We start from the raw sequence: 24,198 nt of genomic DNA on the forward strand, positions 1-24,198 counted from the left end.
TAATTTAGATCTTTAACTTCTTTGAACAATGTGCTATAGTTTTTGAAGAATAAATTTTGCACTTCCTTTGTTAATTTGATTCCTATGTATTTTATTCTTTTTGACGTTACTATAGGTGAAAATTGCTTTCTCAAAATTGCTTTGTTTTGGATTGTTCATTGCAATTGTATGGAAATACAATTTTTGTTTTTTGGTATATTGGTCTTGTATCTTGCAATCACTTTGAACTTATTAGTTCTAATATTTTTCGAGTGGCTTTCTTAGGATCTTCTGTATACAAAATCATGTCACCTACAAATAGAGATAATTTTGTTTCTTTATAATCTGCATGACTTTTATATCTTTTTCTTGCCTGATTGCCTAATTGCTCTTGCTGGAACCTCTAGCACTGCTAATTCTAATGTTGAATAGAAGTGGTGAGAGTAGATATGCTTGTCTTATTCCTGAATGAACAAGCACTTAGTCTTTCATTATTAATTATGAAGTTATCTTTGGGTTTTTGTAGATGCCCTTTACCAATTTGTGGAAACTCCATTCTAGTTTCTGAGCATTTTTATCATAAAAGGGTATTTGCTGGATTTTGTTGAATGCTTTTCATTTGTCTTTTAAAAAAAATTCTAACATATAGCTTTTTTTAATTAAAGGTCTGCAACATGATGATTCAATATTTGTGTACATTGCTAAATGATCATCACAATAAGTCTAGTTAACATCCATCATCTTACAGACCTAAATTTTTTTTTTTTTGCTTGTGCTAAAAACTTTTTAGGTCTACTCTCTTAGCAACTTTCAAATATACAATACAGTAGTATTAACTGTAGTCCACATGCTATACCTTACATCCCATGACATTTATTTTACAGCTGGAAGTTTGTACTTTGAAATCCAAAATCCTTTCACCCATTTTTTTCAACACTTCCCCTCAACTCTGACAACCACCAATCTGTTCTCTATATCCATAAGCTTTTATATATGCTTGTTCTGTTTTTTAGATTTCACATATAAGTGAGATAATACTCTATTTGATCCTGCTGTGTAGCACTGAGAACTAAGTGGTCCCTTGTGATGGAGCATAATAATGTGAGAATAAAGAATGTATACATATATGTGTAACTGGGTCACCATGCTTTACAGTAGAAAATTGACAGAACACTGTAAACCAGCTATAATGGAAAAAAAATCATTATATAAAAAAATACTCTATTTATCTTTCTGTATCTGACTTATTTCACTAAGCATAATGTCAAAGTCTATGCTAGTACCTAATTAATACCTAATTTTTTTAGAACTTTTTTTCTTTTTTCTTTTTAAAAATGTAGTATATGGATGTTCCTGGGTTGAATCAGAGCTTCAGCAGCTGGCCTAAGCCATGACCACAGCCACAGCCATGCCAGATCTGAGCCACATCTTTGACCTATGCTGCAGCTTATGTCAATGCTGGATCCTTAACCCACTGAGCGAGGCCAGGGATCAAACCCATGTCCTCATGGTTCCTTGTCGGGTTGGTTAACCACTGAGCCATGAAGGGAACTCTTTTTTTTTTTTTTTTTCTTTGTTAATCATGAAAGGGTGTTGAGTTTTGTCAGATACTTTCTTTACATTTATTAAAGTGCTCTTATCCTTCATTTTGTTAATGTGTTGTTTCATACTATAGGAGTAAGCAAGACACTCTATGTATTTTATATATTATCTTATTTTGTACCTCCTGTAGACTCTATTATTTCTCCCACTACACCAGTGAGAAAACTGAAGCCTAAAAGCTTCTGTGAATCACATGGCTGTGTGGGGTGGATAATAGAGGAGTCTGATTCTGGGCCCTTCTCTGTCAACAAATAGTTCTGCCTCTTAAAACTGGTTTAATCAACCAAGCAAACAAGCACTGTTAGTCATTGCGGCAGGAGATAGAGATAAAGCTGTGAACATGTTGACCCTGGCCTGTGTGGAACCAACACTAGCGAGGATATAAGCAAGAAAATATCCATTTTAAGTAATAGAGTCCTAAGAGGAAATACGAGGTGTCATGAAAGTTCATAGCATGGGCTCCTAATCAAAGCTAAGAGTGTCAAGAAATGTATCCTAGGGAATGTAATGTCTAAGTTAACCTCAGGCTCTGCAGGAGCTTGTCAGTTAAAGAGATGAGAGAATAGAGTTCCAGGCAGAGGAAATGAATATGTGCAACCAGATAAGTCTAGTTCAAGGGAATAAAAGAAATCCTTCTCTTCCCTCCCCTCCCATCCATCCCTACATCTCCCCTGCTCTCCTCTCCCCTCCCCATTCCCAACCCCATCTCTTTGTTTATGTAGGAAATATTAAAAGATGAGCCTGCAAAGTCAAAGCATATATTGTAAAGCTTTGTAAATCTGTTAGGGATTTTGGACTTTATTCTAAGAGCAATAGGGAGCTATAAGTAGATCTTAAGTGGAGAAGAACTATTATATATGCGAGGTACCACACTCTGCTTTCTGATGGCTTTTTCGGTATATTTATTAAAATAAAGTTCTAACATTAATGATTACATTGCATTAAGCTTTAACAGTATTATGGATTTGGAACTTGAAAATAACTTCCTAGATCAACTGGCATCTTCCATTCCTTTGTAAAACACACAGGCTGACACCATATTGCATGCAGTTAGCAGGATACTCCTTCCTGAACATCTGCTTTGTTTTCCCCTTACCAGTTGGTTTGTGTCTGTGCTGAAAGTCAGTTATGTTTGTTCACACACTTGTTTTTGGCAGTTCTATGTTATAAGGAATGGCTGAAATATAAATTTAAATGGCGTATATTTTTCTATTGAAACTAAGTTTAATACTAAGTGGCTGAGAAAATTGTGTAATTGGGGAAACATTCAAACTAGAAGGATTTGGCATTCTAAATTGCCTGTCAGGAGTCTTTAAAAACTCCTTCCACTTAACAAAAAATGCAAATAATAGAGGTGCATTATAAGTGTGGTTTATGACTTCAAATTCTAGGATGTGGCCAGATATTAAAAAAATTCTTGGCCCTACATCAAAAAATTGGTAAATGAATATATACTTAAGGTAAAATAAGCAGTTTAAAATATATTTAAAATTTTTTTTTTTGTCTCTTGACCTTCTTTTTTGATTCACTATTTGCTAGCCCTGAGTACATCAAATAATAAGGCTTTTGTATATTGTACAGAAATCAAGCATAAGTTATAGGTGTAATGGAGCATTTAAAAACATCTAAAAATTATCTTGATTGACAAATTATTTCTTTCGACCATGTGAAGTATTGAAGGATTTATGTACACCCTTTGCTGGGGGCTGTGATATTAGTGGTTTTGCCTCTGGAAGGTCAGCTTCTGTCTAATATATTACAGGTGACTTGGTCACCATCATGCAGGATGACAGAAATCTTCGTAGCATTCCTTTTCTTCTGATCTGCCTGTCACATTTTTGGAGATTTTTCCTTTTTCTCCTTTATTCTCTCCAAAAGCAGAGGTGATTGGAAGAAAATGCAACAAAAAGAGCCTAACTAAACTAGTGAAGACTCTGCATTCAGCCTCCCCCCATAGTTGCTGTTCACATAGGTGAGGCAAAGCCATAATGGAAAAGTGGTGTTTGGTGTGAGAGGCCTAACTTTGGCATCTATTTTCCAAAAAATATGTAGCCCACATTTAAAATTTTTGTCTAAAAAAATCACTAAAAAAGCAATGTAAGCTCATGGTAAATATTTCAAACGTGCAGAAAGGTAAAGTCACGTATTATCAGTGCAACCCTGGGCAAGACAGTTGCTTCTGTGATTGTCAGTGTTTCCATTTGCTAAACAGGGTAGTAAGAACTAATTTGTAGAACTGCTCTCAGGAGATGTTGTATATAAAATGCCTATCATCATTTTACTTTATGGTTAGTTTCATATTCTTGACCAAGTAATAATTTTCCACTCCTGAGAAATTTCTTCTTTTCCAGCAAGTTGGAAACATTGAGAGGAACACACAGAAGACTAGTGAGTGTGGAAAGAGACTGTCCAATCTGCCGAATCAGCTGAATCAACCCTGATGGTAAAGGATGTGATGACACAGTCAGATCATATTTACATTATACTATGACATGTCCCACAGGCACTCCAAATGCAAAGGGACTAAGTCAGTGGCACCAACTAATTTTGATAATGTCATAAGCAGCCACCCAAGATCTCAATAAGGCAATTTGAGTGTCACACTAAACACCCATCGTTCTTCTTCTGTTCTCCTCACCCAAACAATCAACTATCTTTTCTGATTCTAGCCCTGCATACTGAATCTCCTACTCCTTTCAATCTCACAAATCTTTGACATCTCCTCACTGGCTCTTTATTACCCCACACACACACACCTTTTTAAAATTATGGCAGCACCTGTGGCATATGGAAGTTCCAGGGCTAGGGGTCAAATCGGAGCTGCACTGCCGGCCTATGCCACAGCCACAGCAATGCCAGATCCAAGCCACATCTTCAACCTACACCACAGCTTGTGGCAACACCAGATCCTTAAGCCACTGAGCGTGACCAGGGATAAAACTTATATCCTCATGGATTCTAGTTGGGTTCTCAACCCACTGAGCCACAACGGGAACTCCAATCCATCTTCCATATTGATAGCAAAGTGATCCTTCTAAAATGCAGATTGGTTGCAAATCCCTTCCCTGACTAATCTCTTTCACTATTCATAATCACCTCCAGTGTAAATTTAAGTTTCCTTATATAGCAACCAAAGTTATTATAAGAGGCAACATATATAAAGGGCTTGAACAGTGTGGAACACAGTAAGTACTATAGGAGTGTTTTTGTTTTTGTTTTTGTTTTTTAGGGCCGCACCCATGGCACATGGAAGTTCCCAAGCTAGGGGTTGAATTGGAGCTGTAGCCGCTGGCCTATGTCACAGCCACAGCAAGGAGGGATCCGAGGGGCGTCTGCAACTGGCACCACAGTGCACTGGCAACATTGGATCCTTAACCCACTGAGTGAGGCCAGGGACTGAACTGCATCTTCATGGATCCTAGTCAGGTTGGTTAACCACTGAGCCATGAAGGGAACTCCTGCTGTTATTTTTTAAGTGACCCAATCTCCACTTTCTTTTTCTTTCTTTTTTTTTTTTTTTTTTTTTTTTTTTTTGTCTTTTTGCCATTTCTTTGGGCCACTCCTGCAGCATATGGAGGTTCCCAGGCTAGGGGTCCAATCGGAGCTGTAGCTGCTGGCCTACGCCAGAGCCACAGCAACCGGGATCCGAGCCGAGTCTGCAGCCTACACCACAGCTCACGGCAACGCCGGATCGTTAACCCACTGAGCAAGGGCAGGGACCGAACCCGCAACCTCATGGTTCCTAGTCGCATTCGTTAACCACTGCGCCACCACGGGAACTACTCTATTTTCTTTTTCAATCTAAAATACTGTCACTGTCATAATTATTGCTCACAGTTTTCCAAGCCGCACTGTGTTACGGCACACCTCTGGGCTTTGCACACACAAACACTCCACTTTTTAGATAACCTGGTTGTACCCACCTATTTGTGGAACTCCTATTCTTCTTTAAACCCCACCTTTCCTAGTGTTTCATAGGCTATTTCCACATACCACAAAGTTAATTTCTTCCAATTCAACCCAACCTCTGCACTGTAGTGTTTCTCCAGTGGCAGCCACCACCTTCGATTATAATTTGTTTATATGCTCTTCTGCCCTAACAGATAGTGAGCACCTAGAATGCAAGGATTGGAGCTTGCTTATTCCAAGCATCTGAGTAAATACTAGCACATGGTGAGCACCTGGTTCACATTTAAAAATATTTTTTGAACAAATTAAAAGTGTAGACTCAATTAGAGGAAATATGATTAAGAATATTTTATTATATAGAAAAGAAATACCCACTTGGGCAGAAAGAGGAAGTTTAATCAAAATTTGGAATGCTGCAGTTTAATTTCTGACTAATTAACGGCCCAAAGCCTATACTTTGGGATCCCGGCTTTTTGACCTGTTGGTGCTGCATTAAATGCTGTAGGAGGGTAATCAATATGACCCCCTTCTCTTCAACTTTGGGGTCAGGTGGGAGAATTTTATTTTACTTTCTGCAAATTTTTCCCGTGTCTCCGTAGGGGCCTGGAGCATCTGAAGGTCTGCGCTCCCCCACCCCCGGCCCTCCTTTTTCGTTTACCCTCTGAGGCCAACAGCCCTCCAGCACCCTGCAGAGCGCGCGGCCTCGGAGCAGCCCAGCTGCTAGCGAAGACGGCGAAGGGGCGCGGGGCTGCTGCCCCGCCCCACGCGTCACGTGCAAGAGGATGCTAACTACCCCCTCCTCTTCCCCCAGCGTCCCCTCCGCCTCCCGGGCCTCCTCCTCCTGGTGAGGGTGTGCAAGGCAGACCGCGCGACGGGGAGCGAGCGAGTGAGCGAGCGGGCGGGCGGGCGCTGCTAGAGCCCGCAGCCCTGGCGCCCGCTGCCGCCCGGAGTTCCGCAATATGCCGCCGCGGCCCTCTGGCTCTCGGCCATGGCGAGGCTCAGCCGGCGCGTCCCTTGCACCTTGCTCCTCGGCCTGGCCGCGGTGCTGCTGAAGGCGCGGCTGGTCCCCGCGGCCGCCAGAGCGGAGCTCAGCCGCTCCGACCTCAGCCTCATCCAGCAGCAGCAGCAACAGCAGCAGCAACGGCAGCGGGAGGAAGCTGAGGAGGAGAAGCCAGAGGTGCCAGAGGCATCCTCCATCGCCACTGTTCCAGGTAGGTCCTGGCAGCCAGGCCCTGCCTTTCCATCTCGGCCAGCGATCTCATCTGGCATCGCTGGTCTGCTCGTCCCTTCCCTAGCCAGATGGTTTCCCTTCGCCTGTCTCTACCCACCCCCATCTTCCCCATCTCTCCAGAGTCCCGCCTGCCCGGGACTCGGGCTCTGCTTTGGTTTCGGGAATCTGCCCTTTGGGTGATGAGCTTTCTGGGAAGCGCAGAGCTCTGCAGTGGAGTGGGGAGGGGTCGGGAGGGGTAGGAGTGAGTGACTGCCTCGATTGATCGTTGTCTTCGTCCCCCCTCCTGAATTTTCCCCTCTGCCCTGGGAATGATTTTACACACACACACACGCACACAATTCTCAAATCCCTACAGCCTTCTGCTCTTTATTCTTTTCTCTCCTAGAAACGGAAAAATCTTGCAATAGACACCCACACACCCCGTTTCACCATCTTGCCCGCCTGTATATTTAAATTTAGCCCTGGAGAAATAAACCTTCATTCTTATGTCTCTTCTTATCTTGGTAAGGGTTTAAGGCAGTTTGCAAGAATGCCTTCAGTATAGTATGACGAAACAAACGAAAATGAAATAGGAGTTTATAAGTGAAGGGAAGGGAAAAGGAGAAGGGAATGGATGAGATAGTCTGTAGTGGATGTTAGTACAGCAAAGCCTGCCCCCTGAGAGGGGAATCTCCTTACTTGTTCGTAGAACGGAAGGAGGCAGATTGTCAACATTATTCAGTGAGGGTGAGGAAATACCTTTTAGTATATGTAGCTGTTACAGCTCCTCAGTTCCTGCCTCGTGTCTCCCCCGCCCCAATTAAATCTCAGCCAGGTAAGCAAAAGGCTGGATTATCCATTTTAATAGCTTCTTTCCCCCGCCCCCCCCACCCCGTTCCCATCCCTGCTGTAGAAGCTGCCTGCAATTTGGAAAGAAAGCCATCAATTTTTTTGGCAAGTGGACTTAAGTTTCTGCAAAACCAAAGTGAATCATAACATTTGTTTTTGTTTAAAAATCCTGCCTAGTAACATTATACAAGATGCTGAAATGAGATTTTAAACAGTGGTATTCGCTATCTTATTTTGTACTGCTTGCTCATCATCAAAGAGCAGTACTCACCAGCTGCGATTCCTGATACTGCTAGGATGATTTAATTTATCAGAGTGCTCTGAGTATAAGATGAAATCACCAAAGTGTGCAGGAAAGCATGTGTTTCTGACACCCTTTTAAACTAATTAATAACACTCCAGCATGGCTGAAAGTCTTGAAAGGTGTGTGGTGCGAGGTGGTTTTCCTACCTGCCTTTTTATAACCATAAGTGCTAACCACAGGGTTTGGGCGAGGCAGGTGTTAGGCTGTTTGCTAAACTTAAGTGAGAGAGAGAGTGATTTAGAGCCTGTCTTCATTATGAGAGAGGTTTCATAAATTAGGAAACATAAGTTTGAGAGTAATGATGGTTTTTTATGGTTTGCAGGATATTTTTATTTCGATTTATTATCTTTTGGAAGCATTAGTTAAAGGGGTTTTGAGTATGACCATATAGATAGGTTGTGATGAGTGTTATGAATAACTGAAATAACATGAAATCTTTTGTACTTGGCATGCAAATGAAAATATTTGTTTTCTGACATTTGTGAGCGAATATTTTTTAAAAGGTTTGTTTGGGAAACTAGCAGTTCTTGTCTTACTTATTAGATTAATCAAAATAAAGGAACCGCTAGACAGTAGATCAAACGAGAGCCTCAAAAGTAACATAAGATGACTGTTGCTTTTCCCTTAAAAACTCTTAACTCTCCAAGCCAGTAGCAAGAGAGCAATTTAATTGATGGCTGTTTTAGTTACAGGAATATGGGGTTGTACAAAGAAATGCAGGCATATAAACAAATGAAGTTAAAAAATTCCTCTGAGCACATTGTGATCTCTAGATTGAACTGGTCTTCCTGCTTCAACCTTTGTTACTCTACTATCTGTTCTCATACAGCTAGTAATCTTTTAAAAAAACATTAAGTAGGATCATTTCTGCTCACAGTCCTCCAATGGCTTCCTATCTCTCACACTAGATGCCCAGACTGAAAATGGCCCACAAAGGCCTACATCCTCTTTGCCCCTCCCCCTCCAGTCTCCAGTACTCGGACCATAACCCAGCACTGGGGTCACATTGGCTCTTTGTTTCTTCAGTTTGTAGGTGGGCTTTGGTGTGGGGCCTTTGTGCTTGTCATTTTCTCTGTCTGGAATTCTGGAACTTCCTATTCTTCAGGTTTGCTCAAATGTCACTATAACAGAGATGCCTTTCCTGACCAGCTGTGTTAAATAGCAATCTGCATGACCTTCCATACTGAGTCTCCTCCATGGCACTTATCCTCAGCCTTTCTTGTAAGCCTGTCTCCCCTTCTTTACTAAAAAGTAAGCTCTATGAGGGCATGAACTCTGCTTTCTTTGTTCACTATTACTTTGAATTATTACCTATTTTTCTAGCACCTAAATAGCACTTGGTTTTCATGGGTACCCATAAGGTTTATCTTTCTGTTTTTTACATTGTAATGGCTGCACGGGCAGCATATGGAAGTTCCTGGATCAGGGATTGAATCTGAACCACAGCTGTGACCAATGCCACAGCTGTGGCAACACCAGATCTTTTAACCCACTGCACTGGGCTGGGATTGAACTGCACCTCTGTAGCAACCTGAGCTACTGCAGTTGGATTTTTTTTTTTTTTTTTTTTTTTTTTTGTCTTTTTGCCATTTCTTGGGCTGCTCCCATGGCATATAGAGGTTCCCAGGCTAGGGGTCTAATCAGAGCTGTAGCTGCCAGCCTACGCCAGAGCCAGAGCAATGCAGGATCCAAGCCGAGTCTGCGACCTACACCACAGCTCACTGCAACACCGGATTAACCCACTGAGCAAGGCCAGGGATCAAACCCTCAACCTCATGGTTCCTAGTCAGATTTGTTAACCACTGTGCCACGATGGGAACTCCAGCAGTTGGATTCTTAATTCACTGTGCCACAGCAAGAACTCCACCCATAAGTTTTGTTAATGAATAAATGAATAAACAAAATGCCAGCATCAAGGATCGCTTTTACTTTATGACTATTTGTTATTTAACATCTTGTGAAATTCTTCATTGGAATTTAGCAGGGTTCATATAAAAAGAAATGTTAGGTAGAAATATTTTTAAGTGGAGGCTATAAAGTTTATAAATTTTGTGTCTTTTTTTAAAAAAGTTAATTTCAGTATTTATCTTATGCTGGCTTCAGAGAACTGATAGATACCAATACTTAAGTCTACTTTTCAGGTTCTATCAAGAAGATTCTTTACCCAGGTGCACTTATAATTGTCTTATGACCTAGGAGGGTATTAACATATCTTTAAATAGTTCAGACTGAGCCTAAGCTCATTCTTTGTCTCTGTATGGTGGGTACTTTTGATTCTTAGACATGTTATGTGAAAAACAATAGGACTTTTCTCAGGCAAAATTTAGAAAACTCATAAGGCATGTTTCGTGACTGATGGGTGACTGAACCTCATAAGTCCATAGCAAAAAAATTGACCACTGACTGGTTACTCTTCTCTGGATTTTATTATTCTAAAAATGTATGTCTTTGTCTTGCTGGGAAATAAGAAAGGGAGGTTAAAAGAAGTTGAATATGAGATTAAAAAATCGGGATTAAAAAAATAAATTTTCATTTTCTCATTATCTTATATAAAACACCATCTTCAGAGGTAGTGGAATAAAGACTAAGGTTGAGATCTGTCACATTAATTGTTTTCTCCATTGTATGCAGGAGCTCTGATTTCTCTCTCTGTGGAAGTATTTGTTAGAAATAAATATCTGAGGGGCCAGGGAAGAATTAATTTGGGGGATGGTGGTAGCTGAGACAACCATATCATATTCACTCTGATGGCACATTAGATGGGAGGCATGCTGGGGTGGGGGCGAGGGAGCTGGAGAAAATAATGAGCTCCATTTCAAATTCTCCATGTGACGCACAGACACAGGGGAATCTCCATAGAATTTTATAAATGTCTTCTGTGTAAAGCGAAAGCTTCTTGAGAGGCATATTTTCATGGTATAAACAAGTTTGATTGTACATTTCACTGATATATATTTATAAATATTTTATTTTGGAAAATGTCGAATATAAGAAAATAAACAGAATAGTATTTTATAAAAAGACCATATCCATCACCCAAGTTTAACCATGATCAAATTCTGATGTGATCATTTTACTTGCACCCCCACCCATTTCCACTATGTGGGAATTTTGAGGGGCATGGGGAGATAAATTGTATATACCTGAGCTATACTCGCTTGACAGATGGGTGTCTTTGTATAACCATCACCCCATCAAGATACAGAATATTTACATCACCTTAGAAAGTTGCTTTGTGAGTTTCCACTCTGGGGCTATGGGTTAAGGATCCAGCATTGCTGCAGCTTCAGCTCAGGTTCAGTCCCTAGTCAGGGAACTTCCATGTGCTGTCACTGTGGCCGAAAAAGAAAAAGTTCCCTCGTGTCCCCTTCACAGGCAGTTCCTATCCCTGACCCAGAGACAACTGCGTACTATTCTGATTGTTTTCATCAGTGATTAATTTCTAGGTTTTCGTCAAATAGAATTATGTAGGAGGTACTGTTTTGTGTCTAGCTTCTTTGAGTCTAATTTCCGTAGATTTCATCAATGTTGTTGCATGTTCAGTAGTTTATTCCTTTTTACTTCTGAGCAGTATTCCATTGTATGAATTAACTAGTTTGATTTATCACTTCTGTTGATGGATGTTTGGGTTATCTCCCATTTTAGCTATTGTAAATTAGGCTGCTACGTTCTTGTACAAGTCTCTGTGTTCATCTGTCTTTGTATCTCTTGAGTAAATGCCTACCAGTGGAATTACTGGGCTCAGTGGCACACTTTTAAAGTTGAAAAAAATTTTTTTTAATATTCTCTGTAGCTGGGGCCTACTTAACCTGATAAAACTTAATTTAAAAAATAATGAAATTCAGTATATACTATTACTATATACTTATTATTAAATTCAAGTAACTTGATTTAAATTTCTTGATTTAAGGAAACTCTGAAATCTCCCATTTGTGAAAGCATTTGCTTTTCTGTTCAAGAAATTTGAAAATCAATAGATGTGGGATTAGACATTGACTATTTTATCTAGAGTACTCATGCTTTAAAGGCCATATTCCCAGATGGGGTAATTATGATTTCTTTCCAGGATTTTAATAACCAAAGGGATCTATTTCTTGGTGTTGATTACAGGTTCAAAAACACATGCCATTGTGTTGAATTTGATTCCAGTTTGTTTTAGTGGTGGTTTTTCAATGTTCTTAATGTGCCTGAACAGAAACTACCAAATATTTTTATGAAACAAAACTCTTCCCTCTTAAGTATATAAATATTGAACTTGATTCTCTTTCAACGTTCTGTCTGACTAGGTTAGCTGCAGTAATGTCTTCATTGACTTGGCTTAGTGTAATGTGTCTTAATTTCTTTTAGTCCGAATTGCCTTAGTTAAGAAATAGATGCAATATTTTCCATCTGCTATTGGTAAAAAGTTTGCTTTGGATTATTTACCTGGACAATTCTAAAACTCTGAAAGCTATGCTGAAATACATCATAAGCTTAAGAAAACAGCTTCTGTTTGCTTTTACGATTCTGTTTGGAGATGTCTCTTTAATTGTCCCTTTGTGTAAGCACAATCCATATGTCCCAAACATATCAGATTCTGTGCCTCTTAGATTCTCTCTCTTTTATGACTATGTCATAAGGATTAGGCAGTATTCTTTTTTTTTTCTTTTTTAAAGTTAAGTTGATTTACAATGTTGTGCCAGTTTCTTTTGTACAGCACAGTGACCCAATCATACATATATATACTTTCTTTTTTTGAAATATATATTTTCTTACTTTAAAAAAATTATAGTTGATTTACAGTGCTGTGCCAATTTCTCCTGTATAGAAAAGTGACCCAATCATTCATTTTCTTATATTATCTTCCATCATGGTCTATCCTAAGAGATTGTATGTAATTCCCTGTGCTATGCAGTAGGACCTCATTGCCCCTCCATTCTAAATGTAATAGTTTCCATCTACTAACCTCAAATTCAAGTCCATCCCACTCCCTTCCTCCTCCCCCTTGGCAACCACAAATCTGTTCTCTATGTCTGTGAGTCAGTTATGTTTTGTAGATAAGTTAATTCTGCCATATTTTAGATTCCATATATAAGTGATATGTGGTATTTGTCTTTCTATTTCTGATTTACTTCACTTAGTATGAGAATCTTTGGTTGCATCCATGTTGCTGCAAATGACATTATTTTTTTCTTTTTTATGGCTGAGTAGTATTCTATTATATATATGTACCCCATCTTCTTAATCCATTTACCTGCTGATGGACTTTTGGGTTGTTTCCATGTCTTGGTTATTGTGAATAGTGCTGCCATGAACATAGGGGTGCTTATATCTTTTTGAATGAAAGTTCTGTCTGGATACATGCCCAGGTGTGGGATTGCTGGATCATACGGTAGTTCTATATTTAGTTTTCTGAGGAACCTCCATACTGTTTTCCATAGTGGTTGTACAAATTTACATTCCCACCAACAGCGTAGGAAGGTTCCCTTTTCTCTACACCCTATCTAGCATTTGTTATTTGTGGACTTGTTAAGGGTGGCCATTCTGACCAGTGTGAGGTGGTACCTCATTGTAGTTTTGATTTTTATTTCTTCAATAATTAGTGATGTTGAGCATTTTTTTCATCTGCCTACTGGTTATGTGTGTGTCTTCTTTGGAGAAATGTCTGTTTAGGTCTTCTGCCCATTTTTCATTTGGGTTGTTTGTTTTTGTAGTTGAGTAGTGTGAGTTGTTTGTATATTTTGGAGATTAAGCCCCCCTACCCCCTTTTTGTCTTTTTCAGGGCCGCACCCACAGCCTATGGAGGTTCCCAGGCTAGGGGTTGAATTGGAGCAGCAACTGCCGGCCTATGCCATAGCCACAGCAATGCCAGATCCAAGCTGAGTCTGTGACCTATAGCACAGCTCATGGCAATGTGGATCCTTAACCCACTGAGGAAGGCCAGGGATCAAACCTGTGTCCTCATGGATGCTAGTCAGATTTGTTTCTGCTGAGCCACAATGGGAACTCCAGATTAAGCCCTAGCTGATTGTGTCATTTGCAACAATTTTCTCCCATTCCATAGGTTGTCTTTTAGGTTTTTTTTTTTTTTTCCTTTTTGGCAACCTCATGGCACATGGAGTTCCCCAGCCAGATATCAGATCCAAGCTGCAGTTGCAACCTATGCTGCAGGAGCAGCAACACCAAATCCTTAACCCACTGTGCTGGGCTGGGGATCAAACCTGTGTCCCAGCTCTGCAGAGATGCAGCCCCTTGCACCACAGCCTTTTTGTTCTTGTCTTTTTTCTTAATGGTTTCCTTTGCTCTGCAAAAGCTTGTAAGTTTGATTGGATCTCATTTGTTTATTTTTATTTTTATTTCTCTTGCCTTGGGAGACTGACATAAACTGTAGAGTTTATGTCAGAGAATGTTTTGAGGACTAGGCAGTATTCTTAACCATTTGTTGATTTTGTCTTTGAGTGAAAGATGAATTCACTTGGGCCTGAAATGAGTGAGTGATTTCTGAGTGCCATTTCCTGTAGCGTAGAGGATGTCAAGGAAATGGTAATTGCTTTCCACATTACTAATACGTCAAATCTGCCTCCATGACCTAGTGTACCAAGATGGTAAAATGTCTCGATAATGTCTTAGTTTTCTCTGTCTTGCACAAAAGCTAAGATGTAAAATTAATTTTAGGAGTTCCTGGTATGGCTCAGTGTGTTAAGAACCTGCCATAGTCTCTATGATAATGCAGGTTTGATCCCTGGCCTCAGTGGGGTTAAGGATCCATTGTGGCTATGAGCTGTGGCTTATGTCATAGAGTGGCTTGGATCCTGTGTTACCATGGCTGTGGTGTAGGCCTGAAGCTACAACTCCAATTCAACCCCTGACTTGGGAATTTCCATATGCCACAGGTGTGGCCATTTAAAAACTTTTTTTTTTTTTTAAATTTACAGATGAGAGAAATCTCAATTGCCATTTAATGTGCTATTTTCCTCAAGTAGGCTTCTATATCATAACACTTTAGGGTATAATTTGAAATTAAACATTGGCCAGTAATATCAGTTACTACTTATTCAGTTTTGTTTTTGTTCAGTAGAGAAACGGTATTTATAAACTATATAGTTTTCATTGTTAGTACTGCTGAAATTTAGAACACTTATATAGGTAACCAACAGCAGTTCATATTTCTGGATCTAAAGGCTAGTTGGGCTTTAGGTGACCAGTTGATCATTTGGAAGCTGGTAGACATGTCCAGTCCCAACCCCAGCTTATCTCTGGGGTAAGTGCTCTAGGGATTTTGTAGAATTCCATATCCATTGTCCATTCTGAAATAAAATAAAACCAGTGTCCATGGTTTTATTTACACCTGCCTGTTCCTCTGCTTGTTTGGTAATAGGAATGTGACACAAACAGAAGCGGGATGAAACAGGATGAGTAGATGGATGATTTATTTTTCATAATGGGTTAACTGTAATCAGGGCTTAAATAGAAGCTGCAAAGGTCCATTACATGCTTGCTTGTTCTCCCCCACCCCCCACCAGTGTTTTTGGAGATGATAGAAATTAAGCTGTCAAAATATGGCTCTATAGAGTTAAATGCATTATTTCTTCAAAACTTTAAACATGCTGCTCATGCTTTCCTATTTGCATAAGTAGGGTTTGTTTATACATGTCCGGATGACTGAGACAGAATTACCAAAAGGATATCCATTTATTATAAAAATGAAATAGAGGGAGGCCACTTTTTTTGTATAAGGGGAAAAAATGTCACCAAGAGTAAAGGGTATAGTAGGATTTAACAATTTTGCTAAGTAAAATGAACGATGCATGAATCAATGATAAGTATGTCATGAAGCACAGATCATGATTAATTCAATTTGTATACCTGAAGTTAAGAAAAATAAATCTATCTGGTCATTTATATATATATATATGTATATATATATATATGGTCATTTATTTAAATTAATTGGTATATGCCAAATATTTGCATTTAAAAACAACCTCTCTTCATAAAATAAGTACTTTCCAAAATATATTTTATAATATTTTTGTGCTGTTTAGATTGTGGACTTGTAGCAGAAAAGTATGAATTATAATACTTCCCCAAATTACAATGTTTCTTTAAAGTAATTAGAGTTTAACTTTCATTCATAATCATATGCAAGAAAAAAATCTCTGTAGTAATGAAACAACTAATCTGATTTTCTAATGCTATTTATAATGAAACAATGTCCAATATCAATTAAAATACGAATTAATTAAAAAAAAAAGGTTCCACTTCGCAGATTGTAATAAGACTTCTTGGAATCACAGGCTCTTGGAACTGGGATGAGGTGGAAATGACCTTCTAAATGTTTTGTTCTGGCAGTGTTTGAGAAGTGTATGATGTAAGCTGGAACATATCCTCATCTTAAAAGAAATTGTGGTACCACCTGTCAGTTACAGAGTCTGATAAAACTGTTGCTTAAGGAGTCTCCCCCAGTGAGTAAAGTATCTGGTTTTGTTGCTGCTGAGGCAGAGGTTTGATCCCTTCCCAGGAATTTCCATATGTCCTGGGTGTGGCAAAAACCAAACAAACAAAACCCAAACAACAAAACAAAACCCCCAAAACCCCAAAACGATTACTTAAGGATAATTTGGTGATTTTCTTCATAGCAGATATGACCAAGATAACAACTTTCTTAAAGTCTTTCTCTACCAATAGATTTGATTTTGTGAATCAGAAGAGTCAAAAGGATGAGAATTTTTAAATCACTTTTGTGCCATAGTATTTCAAATAGGAAAGAAGTCTCGTGAATACAAATAACTGGGTAGATATAGGATGTCAAGGTGTGGAAGGTGAAGACTTTGGAGGCTCACAAGAAAAGAAGAGGGAGGTAACATAACTCATTGTGACAAGTTTGAGGGGAGGTCAAGTAAGTTTATGAGGGAAGAAAGTACTTAGAGTGGTGAGTCTCCTCCCCCATAAGTGGAAGAGACTCACTGTCTCTTATACCTTACATGGCAGAGGTTCTAGGGAGCCAGTGCAAGGGTGTAGGGGGTTCGTGAGCATCTTGAAGTTACATAGTCTGCACTTTTCTAGTGTTGAGACCATCTGTAAGATTTTTCAAAGGAATCCTTGACCCCCAAAAGGTTAAGAAAACCTGCCATGGTTAATTAGGCCTTTGTAAGTGCACTCAATAAGACAAGGACAAAGGTCACGTTCAGACTCAAATAGCATTTCTCTGTTTTCTTAACATACAATGTTTTTCTGTTATTATGCACGTGTGATGGGTAAAACTAGTAAGCGTGACAGCGGCATAACCAATCCCACCAACTAATTGCCTGGGATGCATGTACCCTGGTCGATTCTTTCAACGTTTGGCTTTTCCATTCTGTTTGTAGAATGGCTACCAAAATGCAATAATTATCTTTTGATAAGCCACATGAGTTTGAATTATTTTATATCCAAGTTTCATTATATAATAACCTGGTATGATACCTTATACCTAAAAAAAAAAAAAAAAAAAAAACTTCTGTTGAGAATTTTTTGGCAGTCAAGCCAGAAACTCTCTGCATCTTGGATCTTGGCTCTTGTACTGAAAGACAGGGTCACTAAGATTAAGTTAATAATCTTAATAAGGGCTCTGATGACTTTGTGAGTCATCTAATCCCTCAGGCTTGATTATAAACTTCAATCAGTTTTAACAGATGAGAGCCTACCCTGGTTGTTATTCGTTCCCAAAGGAGGCATTTATGAAAACCTAAGCCTTTTTGCACCGCTGAAACAAGTATTAGTCTTTGATTTTTAAACAGTTTTGGGGTGAAAATAGTAATTTCAGCCTACTGTGACTTAAGTCTGTGATTGAGCTTGCTATTTTCATCACCAGTGCTGTTCTAGGATTTCAGAATTAATATCATCTCTAAACTCCATTGAACCTTATGTTTTCCTTACTTTTTTGGATTCACGCCTCTCCTGGTTTCTCTAATAACTGATTACATTGGGAATGGTAGGTGCTATGAAGGGTGAATAGCAGAGCAAAGAATTTCTTTGCTTTGAGAAATGGCTTTATATTGTAAAATTTTTCTTTCATTTGAAAGTCCAAATGAAAAAAAAATTGTATTTTGACACATTCTGTTGTTCCAAAGATAAATAATAGCATGTGTTGAGATTTGGAAAACTACAGCTTTAGAGAACAGCATGGGGGCACAGACACAGAGATAAAAAGGATGTAGCTCTCCTGACAAATCCAGGTCTTATTGTGGCCGTTCTGCCTCCTGTGTGTAAGGACTGGCATCCAGTCTGGAATGCTATGCAGGGATTATTTGTGGGGCCCTTCATGGATCCAGCAGCTTTGAGATAGGTCTGAGAAAGGAAGATGAAAATATGGTGACCCAATTTACTCCCCTTTCTTCCCTATCAATATTCCTTATCAGTAATACAGTCTCAAATTGATAACTCTTGAATAATTTGCTATGCAATCATTACATTATATTTAAAAATTATACTTAAGTATTACTACAGCCATAAAATACTTGATACTGTCATATGTAGGTAATTAAGATATCTTTATATTCTAAAACATAAAAATAGGAAAAAAATTTTTTGTGTTTAGCATTCCGTCTACTCACCTCTCTCACAAGGTGATCTCATCCACTCCACTTTCTTTGAATACCATCTATATGCTAAAACACCCCAGAGTGTCCTCCTGAATATATCCACCAATTATTCTGACATCTTTATATGGATATATCACAGGTATTTCAGTTTAAGCAGGTCTAAGACTGGACTCTTCATTTCTTACCACATCTTGAAGGATTAAAAAAAAGAAAAAAATCTCTTTCTATTTAAAGTATAGTCATCATGCTGTGCATTATTTCCAGAATTTAATAATTTTCAGTTTTTACTTTGCAACCACCTTCACCGTTCATCCTTCCTTATTATTATTAAAAACCCCACTGTTGGAGTTTCCATTGTGGCCTGGTGGGTTAAGAAGCTGACATAGTGTTGAGATGGGGGTTGGATCCCTGGCCTGGATCAGTGGATTAAGGATCTGGCATGGCTGCAAGCTGTAGACTACAGATGCAGCTCCAATCTGGCATTGCTATGGCTTTGATATAGGCCTCAGCTGCAGCTCCAATTTGACCCCTCGCCTGGGAACTTCCATATACTGCGGGTATGGCCATAAAAAAAAGACAAGACACCTCTCCCCTGCCCTCCCAGCCCGCCATTGTTATTAAAGTGCCTCTCTGGCCAATATGGAGAGTCGGGGGTACAGTCCTGCCACTTCCTCTACCTTCCTCTCCTAGTCAGTCATCAAACCCATTAAGTCTGTCTCCTAAATATTCCTCACGTGTTAACTTTTCCTCATTTTCATTCACCACCCCTGCTCTAGCCCAGGTTACTCTTAACTCTATAGTTCAGGTTAGCATATTAACTGGCCTCCTTATGTCCATTCTTGGTGCTCTAAAATCCATTTTCCCCAGAGCAACTATGGGGATCATCCCATCCACCCCACAAAGAGTAGTTGTTTTATTTTATTTATTTTATTTTTTGTCTTTTTAGGGCCACACCCACAGCATATGGGGGTTCCCAGGCTAGGGGTCAAATCAGAGCTGTAGTTGCTGGCCTACTCCACAACCACAGCAACTCGGGATCCGAGCTGTGTTCTGTGACCTACACCACAGCTCACAGCAACACTGGAGCCTTAATCCAGTGAGTGAGGCCGGGGAACGAACCTGCGTCCTCATGGATACTAGTCAGGTTTGTTAACCACTGAGCCACAATAGGAACTCACAATGAGTGGTTATTTTAAATACAAGTCTGGGCAGGTTTCCCATGACATTGAGAACCAGTGACCTATGAAGGTCCGCATGCTTTTCCACCCCAATCTCAGCTCCAGCCCTCTGTGCCTTGAGTGTGACAGGTTTTATACCTCAGGACCTTGGTGTAGGTTGTTTCTCTGCTTGCAGTACTTCCCTGATCTCTTGGATGTGCTCGCTCGCACTCTCGCTCACTCTCTCACATACACACACCATTTTCCTGACTTAGTTTAGTTCAAACTTAAGATCTTAGTTTAAGTACTACTTCTTTGAAACAGGTTTTTTTGACTTTTCAGTCAGAGCTAGGTTCCTCTGTTATGTGCTCCAATAAATACCTCCTAATTTCTCACAGTCTGTAGCTGGCCTGTAGCTAGGCTCCTATTCCATAATGCCCTGTCGTCACCTCTGGATTGGAAGCCAGATGAGGCCAAGTGCAATAATTGTTTTGGTTGGGGCTGTATTCCTCTATAAATATTTGTTGAATGAATAAATGAATGACTGCATATAGATAAATATTTGTGCATTTGAATATCTTTCATCCCCTAGCTTGAGCAGGCTTTAGAGAGTATATATATGAAAAGAATATTATACTGGAAAAAGGCTGTAGGACTTGCAGAGGGAAGTGGCCCAAGTATATAGGCTTGGGATCAAGAGCAATGCTTGCTTTGAAAAAAATATACTGGAAGAGAAACTGGTATTCATTTGAATTTAACACAACATATGTTGGGTTATATGTGAGGCTAGAGATGACATACAAGATTTTGACAGTGACTGATTTCATTCATTTTCCTTTTTAAACAAAACTCGCTGATTGCAGAAAAAAATTGGTAGAGGTATAAAGAGACCACAAATAGAGTGTGATATGTGCTATATTAGAGGAGTTTATGGGATATTGTGGGAACATGAGGTTGGGGGAAAATAATTTGGCTTGTTTCCTGAAAGAAAGCACACTTAAAGTGAGTTTCAAAGTGATACAGAGAAGCAGAAGGAAATAATTTTCTTATTGTTGGTTTAGATATATTTTCCACTTCTTTTATGATAACAATATAGTAATTCTATTCCTTTTTAACTTTAGTATTCTCTAAAATTCTTTTTATTTCCTTTAATTTCTTTTTATTTCATTTTTTTCTTGGCTGTGTGCATGGCATGTGGAAGTTCCTGGGCCAGGGATCCCACCCGTGCCATAGCAGTGATCTGAGCCACCACATTGACAGCACTGAGTCCTTAACCTGCTAGGCCACCGGGGAATTCCTTTATTTTGTATTTTTATGGCTCATCATTCCATACTGTTAGGGAAAAAAAAAATAATGTAGTTCTTCCACAGTGCCAACATTTCTTGAAGACACTGGCCTGCTGTGCACTCTCCTTTCTAACTAAAGGAATTGAATTCAGAATTCAAACATAAGCCTCATTTCTGTCAATTTAGAGTCTGCTGTGAGCTAGTAATGGATGCATCTTGGCTTTACATTGATATATTGCAGAAATACTTTCCCGGGCTGTTAACAGTGGGGTATCATCACCTTGACCAAATTGTGCTGTTTTTTTAACGTAATAGTCCTCGTCTTCGGCATGAACACAATGCAGACCAACTGTGTCTTGTGTCTCCTGTAACCTCCCTCTTCCATCTGGGCCAGACTGTTGGCCATTTCCCCCACCTATGGTGAAAACAATTTGGCTCCTCTTCTTCCTCCTTCGGTGGCCCCAAATTTCATTTCCACACCTTACCCACAAGGCAGTGAGTGATATTAAAATACATTTTGTTAATGATTGTAATCGTACCATCTGATTTGAGACGTCAAGAAAATGTAATTGCACATAGCAATTGCCCAGTTTTTTCCGCTCAATCAGAAACATTATGAAAACTGAAAGATAGGAATTTTATGTATTCATGAACTTTTTCTCCATTAAGGTTAATCTAGGGATGTACTTACAGCAAGAGGCCATTTAGCTGGGACTGCTGAAGCATGAGAAAAGTTACTGCATTTACTTGAAGCTATGTACATTGGTGTATGTTGGTGGATACAGTCGAAGTTTTGCTCTTACCACTTGAAAGCACCCTATTATACAGTTTTTACGTTTAAAAAAAAAATCCCTGAAATTCTGTAAATCATCTGGGGAACTGAGACACTAAAACAGGTGGCTTAACAGGGAGAGCATAAGGGCTACTGTAGCTGTTCTCTGTAGGGCTCTAGCCCCAGTGTGTGTGCTTCTCTTCTTCTCTGGGTGCTTGTGTGGTATATTGTCTTTTGGGCTTTCAGAGACGAGAGATTATACCACATACCCCAATGCCATTGTATTTAATAGAAGAGGCCATGTATTAATCTGTTTAATAAAAGACATTGTCTTCGACCAATAGATCTGTATTCCTCTTCAGACTTTATTTCTGTCCTTTCTCTAATCATTTGACCTAGAAAATCAAGACTCATCATTGATTCTGTCTTCTCTCTCCGTCACACTCACTGTCTCTCATTTGGCTCTTTTAAGCATTCACCATAGTGTCTTTAGTGCCCATTCCTTCTGTTTTATTTTTTACAGCCACTTTCTTGGCCCAGCCCCTCCCCCTTCCATCTGTTTGTACTAGAGTGATCTCTTAGATCACTCTGCTTTTCCTGCCTCTAACTCAAACCATACACTTGCTATATATCTTCCTGAAACACTGCTTTTGTTTCTCAAGTTTTTGTTATATTGCCATTTAAAAATTTGAAGTCTTAAGCTTCTGTGTCCCTTCAAATTTTTATAATGAATACTTTTAAACACTATACTGAAAAATTGAATTAGTGTAGAAGACATCCATATATCCTCCAAGATGCAACAGTTGTTAAAATGTTCTCGTGTTTGCTTTATCTCTATTACAGTCTACCCGTGCGTGTGTGCGCGCACACACACACACACACAATCACAGAACCAAATGAAACTTGATTTTATACAGTCTGACTTTCTATCACTAAAAGCTTGTTCAGTGGGCAAGTAATATTTTTTTTGAAATGGTAAAACAATTGTTAAAAACTTTTAAATGAACTATATAAAATGAATGAAAAAGGTATAGTGCTTTAAGTAATGAATAAATGAATCTTATAGATTATATTTCAAATTCTTAAGGTTTCACTTTGGCTTGTTATATTTGTACAAATAACACATTACACATCCACCAGATTGTGATAAGACTGAATTTTGTATGAAGGTAGCATTTTAACTTCATTATGCTTCCAAGTGGGAGGTTTTGCCAGGCTTTCAATTTTCTGTTTGATCATTTCCCACCAATCTAGGGTCATTTCCCACAATGTAGGGTCAGTTGCCATTAGCCAACTTTTTACAGTAATTTTTATGGTGGATGTATATAGAACTGTCTGTCTGGTACCTCACTTCCCCTTTTTTCTGCTTATGCCACCCTCATCCATACACATTTGATGGTGGAAATCATCAGCCATGCTACCCACCATGTGGAGAAAGCCAGTCAGGCTGTAAATGGAAAGGAGGAAGCCAATATTCAGAGACGGAGTTCTTGGCTTTAGTCATTCTCATGATCCAGCTGGAGAATAGCCAGCCCTGTGGTTTGCTTGTACAACCCTTCCTTGCATCCATTTCTTGATAAATTCCCATTTTTGCCTCAGGAAATTCTGGTTGGATTTCTGTAACTTTAAACCAAAAAATCATAACTAGCTTAATATGTTATTTCCTACACTAAATCTTAGCCCCAAGCAAAATTTAAAATCTGTTGACTCTTTTTCCCTCTGGATTGGCACCTTGCTACCTCTATCTTATTCCTAGCTCCATCAAAAACTAACTTAGCTCTACTTTCTTTATGAAGCTTTTTTAGTCCACAATTATTTTTCTCTACTGTATCGCTTAATAATCTGTATTTGGGAATTCAGTACTTGATAATATGTTTTGAATTAGTCCCTAGTTGTTTCTGGTGTCTTTATTTTTATCTTTCTCTCAGTGCATAGATATATTCTTTCATCCATTTTTTTCATTTCAGAATGCCTAACATTCTGTAAGTGTTCAATAAAAGCATGGCATGTTGATTCATAGCATGTTATGATGGTATCAAGAGAAATATCCAAGGAACCAAATATATTTTGTCATTTATATATTTACTCCTCACACCTGCCACAATACTAGACATGTGATAGGTACTCCAAAATTCATGTTAATTAAAATTACTTGTTCTGGGAGTTCCCAGGTGGGCTAGTGGGTTAAGGGATTTGGCATTGTCACTGCTGTGGCTTGGGGGTCACTGCTGTGGTGCAGGTTTGATCCCTGGCCTGGTAATTTCTGCATGCCATGGGTGTGGCCCCAAAATTTGATGCTAGATTTATGAGTTCAGGGCAAATGCTGATGGTATTAAAATGAATTTGAATATGATAAGTTGAATAATACTATATGATGCTTTAAGATTGAGAACTGTCAGTCAATCAGGAATAGTTCTTAAACTTGGAGTACTTTTTCAGAGCCATATTCTTTCTCTTTTCTATATTTTTGTTTCATTGTATTTCTACCTTATTTTTTGGTCTCTTATTAGCACTTAGTTTTGTCACTTTTTGGTCCATGATGAAAAGCTCATGCCTCTCACTTCCCCT

General features: G+C 39.1%; 1 protein-coding gene across 1 annotated transcript in view; it reads left to right on the forward strand.

Moving 5' to 3' along the window:
* FAM171B (family with sequence similarity 171 member B) overlaps positions 6,251-24,198 on the forward strand; it is a 73,785-nt gene continuing 55,837 nt past the window's right edge. The window contains exon 1 of the mRNA XM_003133530.4: positions 6,251-6,701. Coding sequence (XP_003133578.1) covers positions 6,479-6,701 — 223 coding nt within the window. The 5' untranslated portion in view covers positions 6,251-6,478. The remainder of the gene's footprint in view (positions 6,702-24,198) is intronic.

This window comes from Sus scrofa, chromosome 15 (genome assembly GCF_000003025.6).
Source record: "Sus scrofa isolate TJ Tabasco breed Duroc chromosome 15, Sscrofa11.1, whole genome shotgun sequence".
NCBI classification, from domain to species: domain Eukaryota; kingdom Metazoa; phylum Chordata; class Mammalia; order Artiodactyla; family Suidae; genus Sus; species Sus scrofa.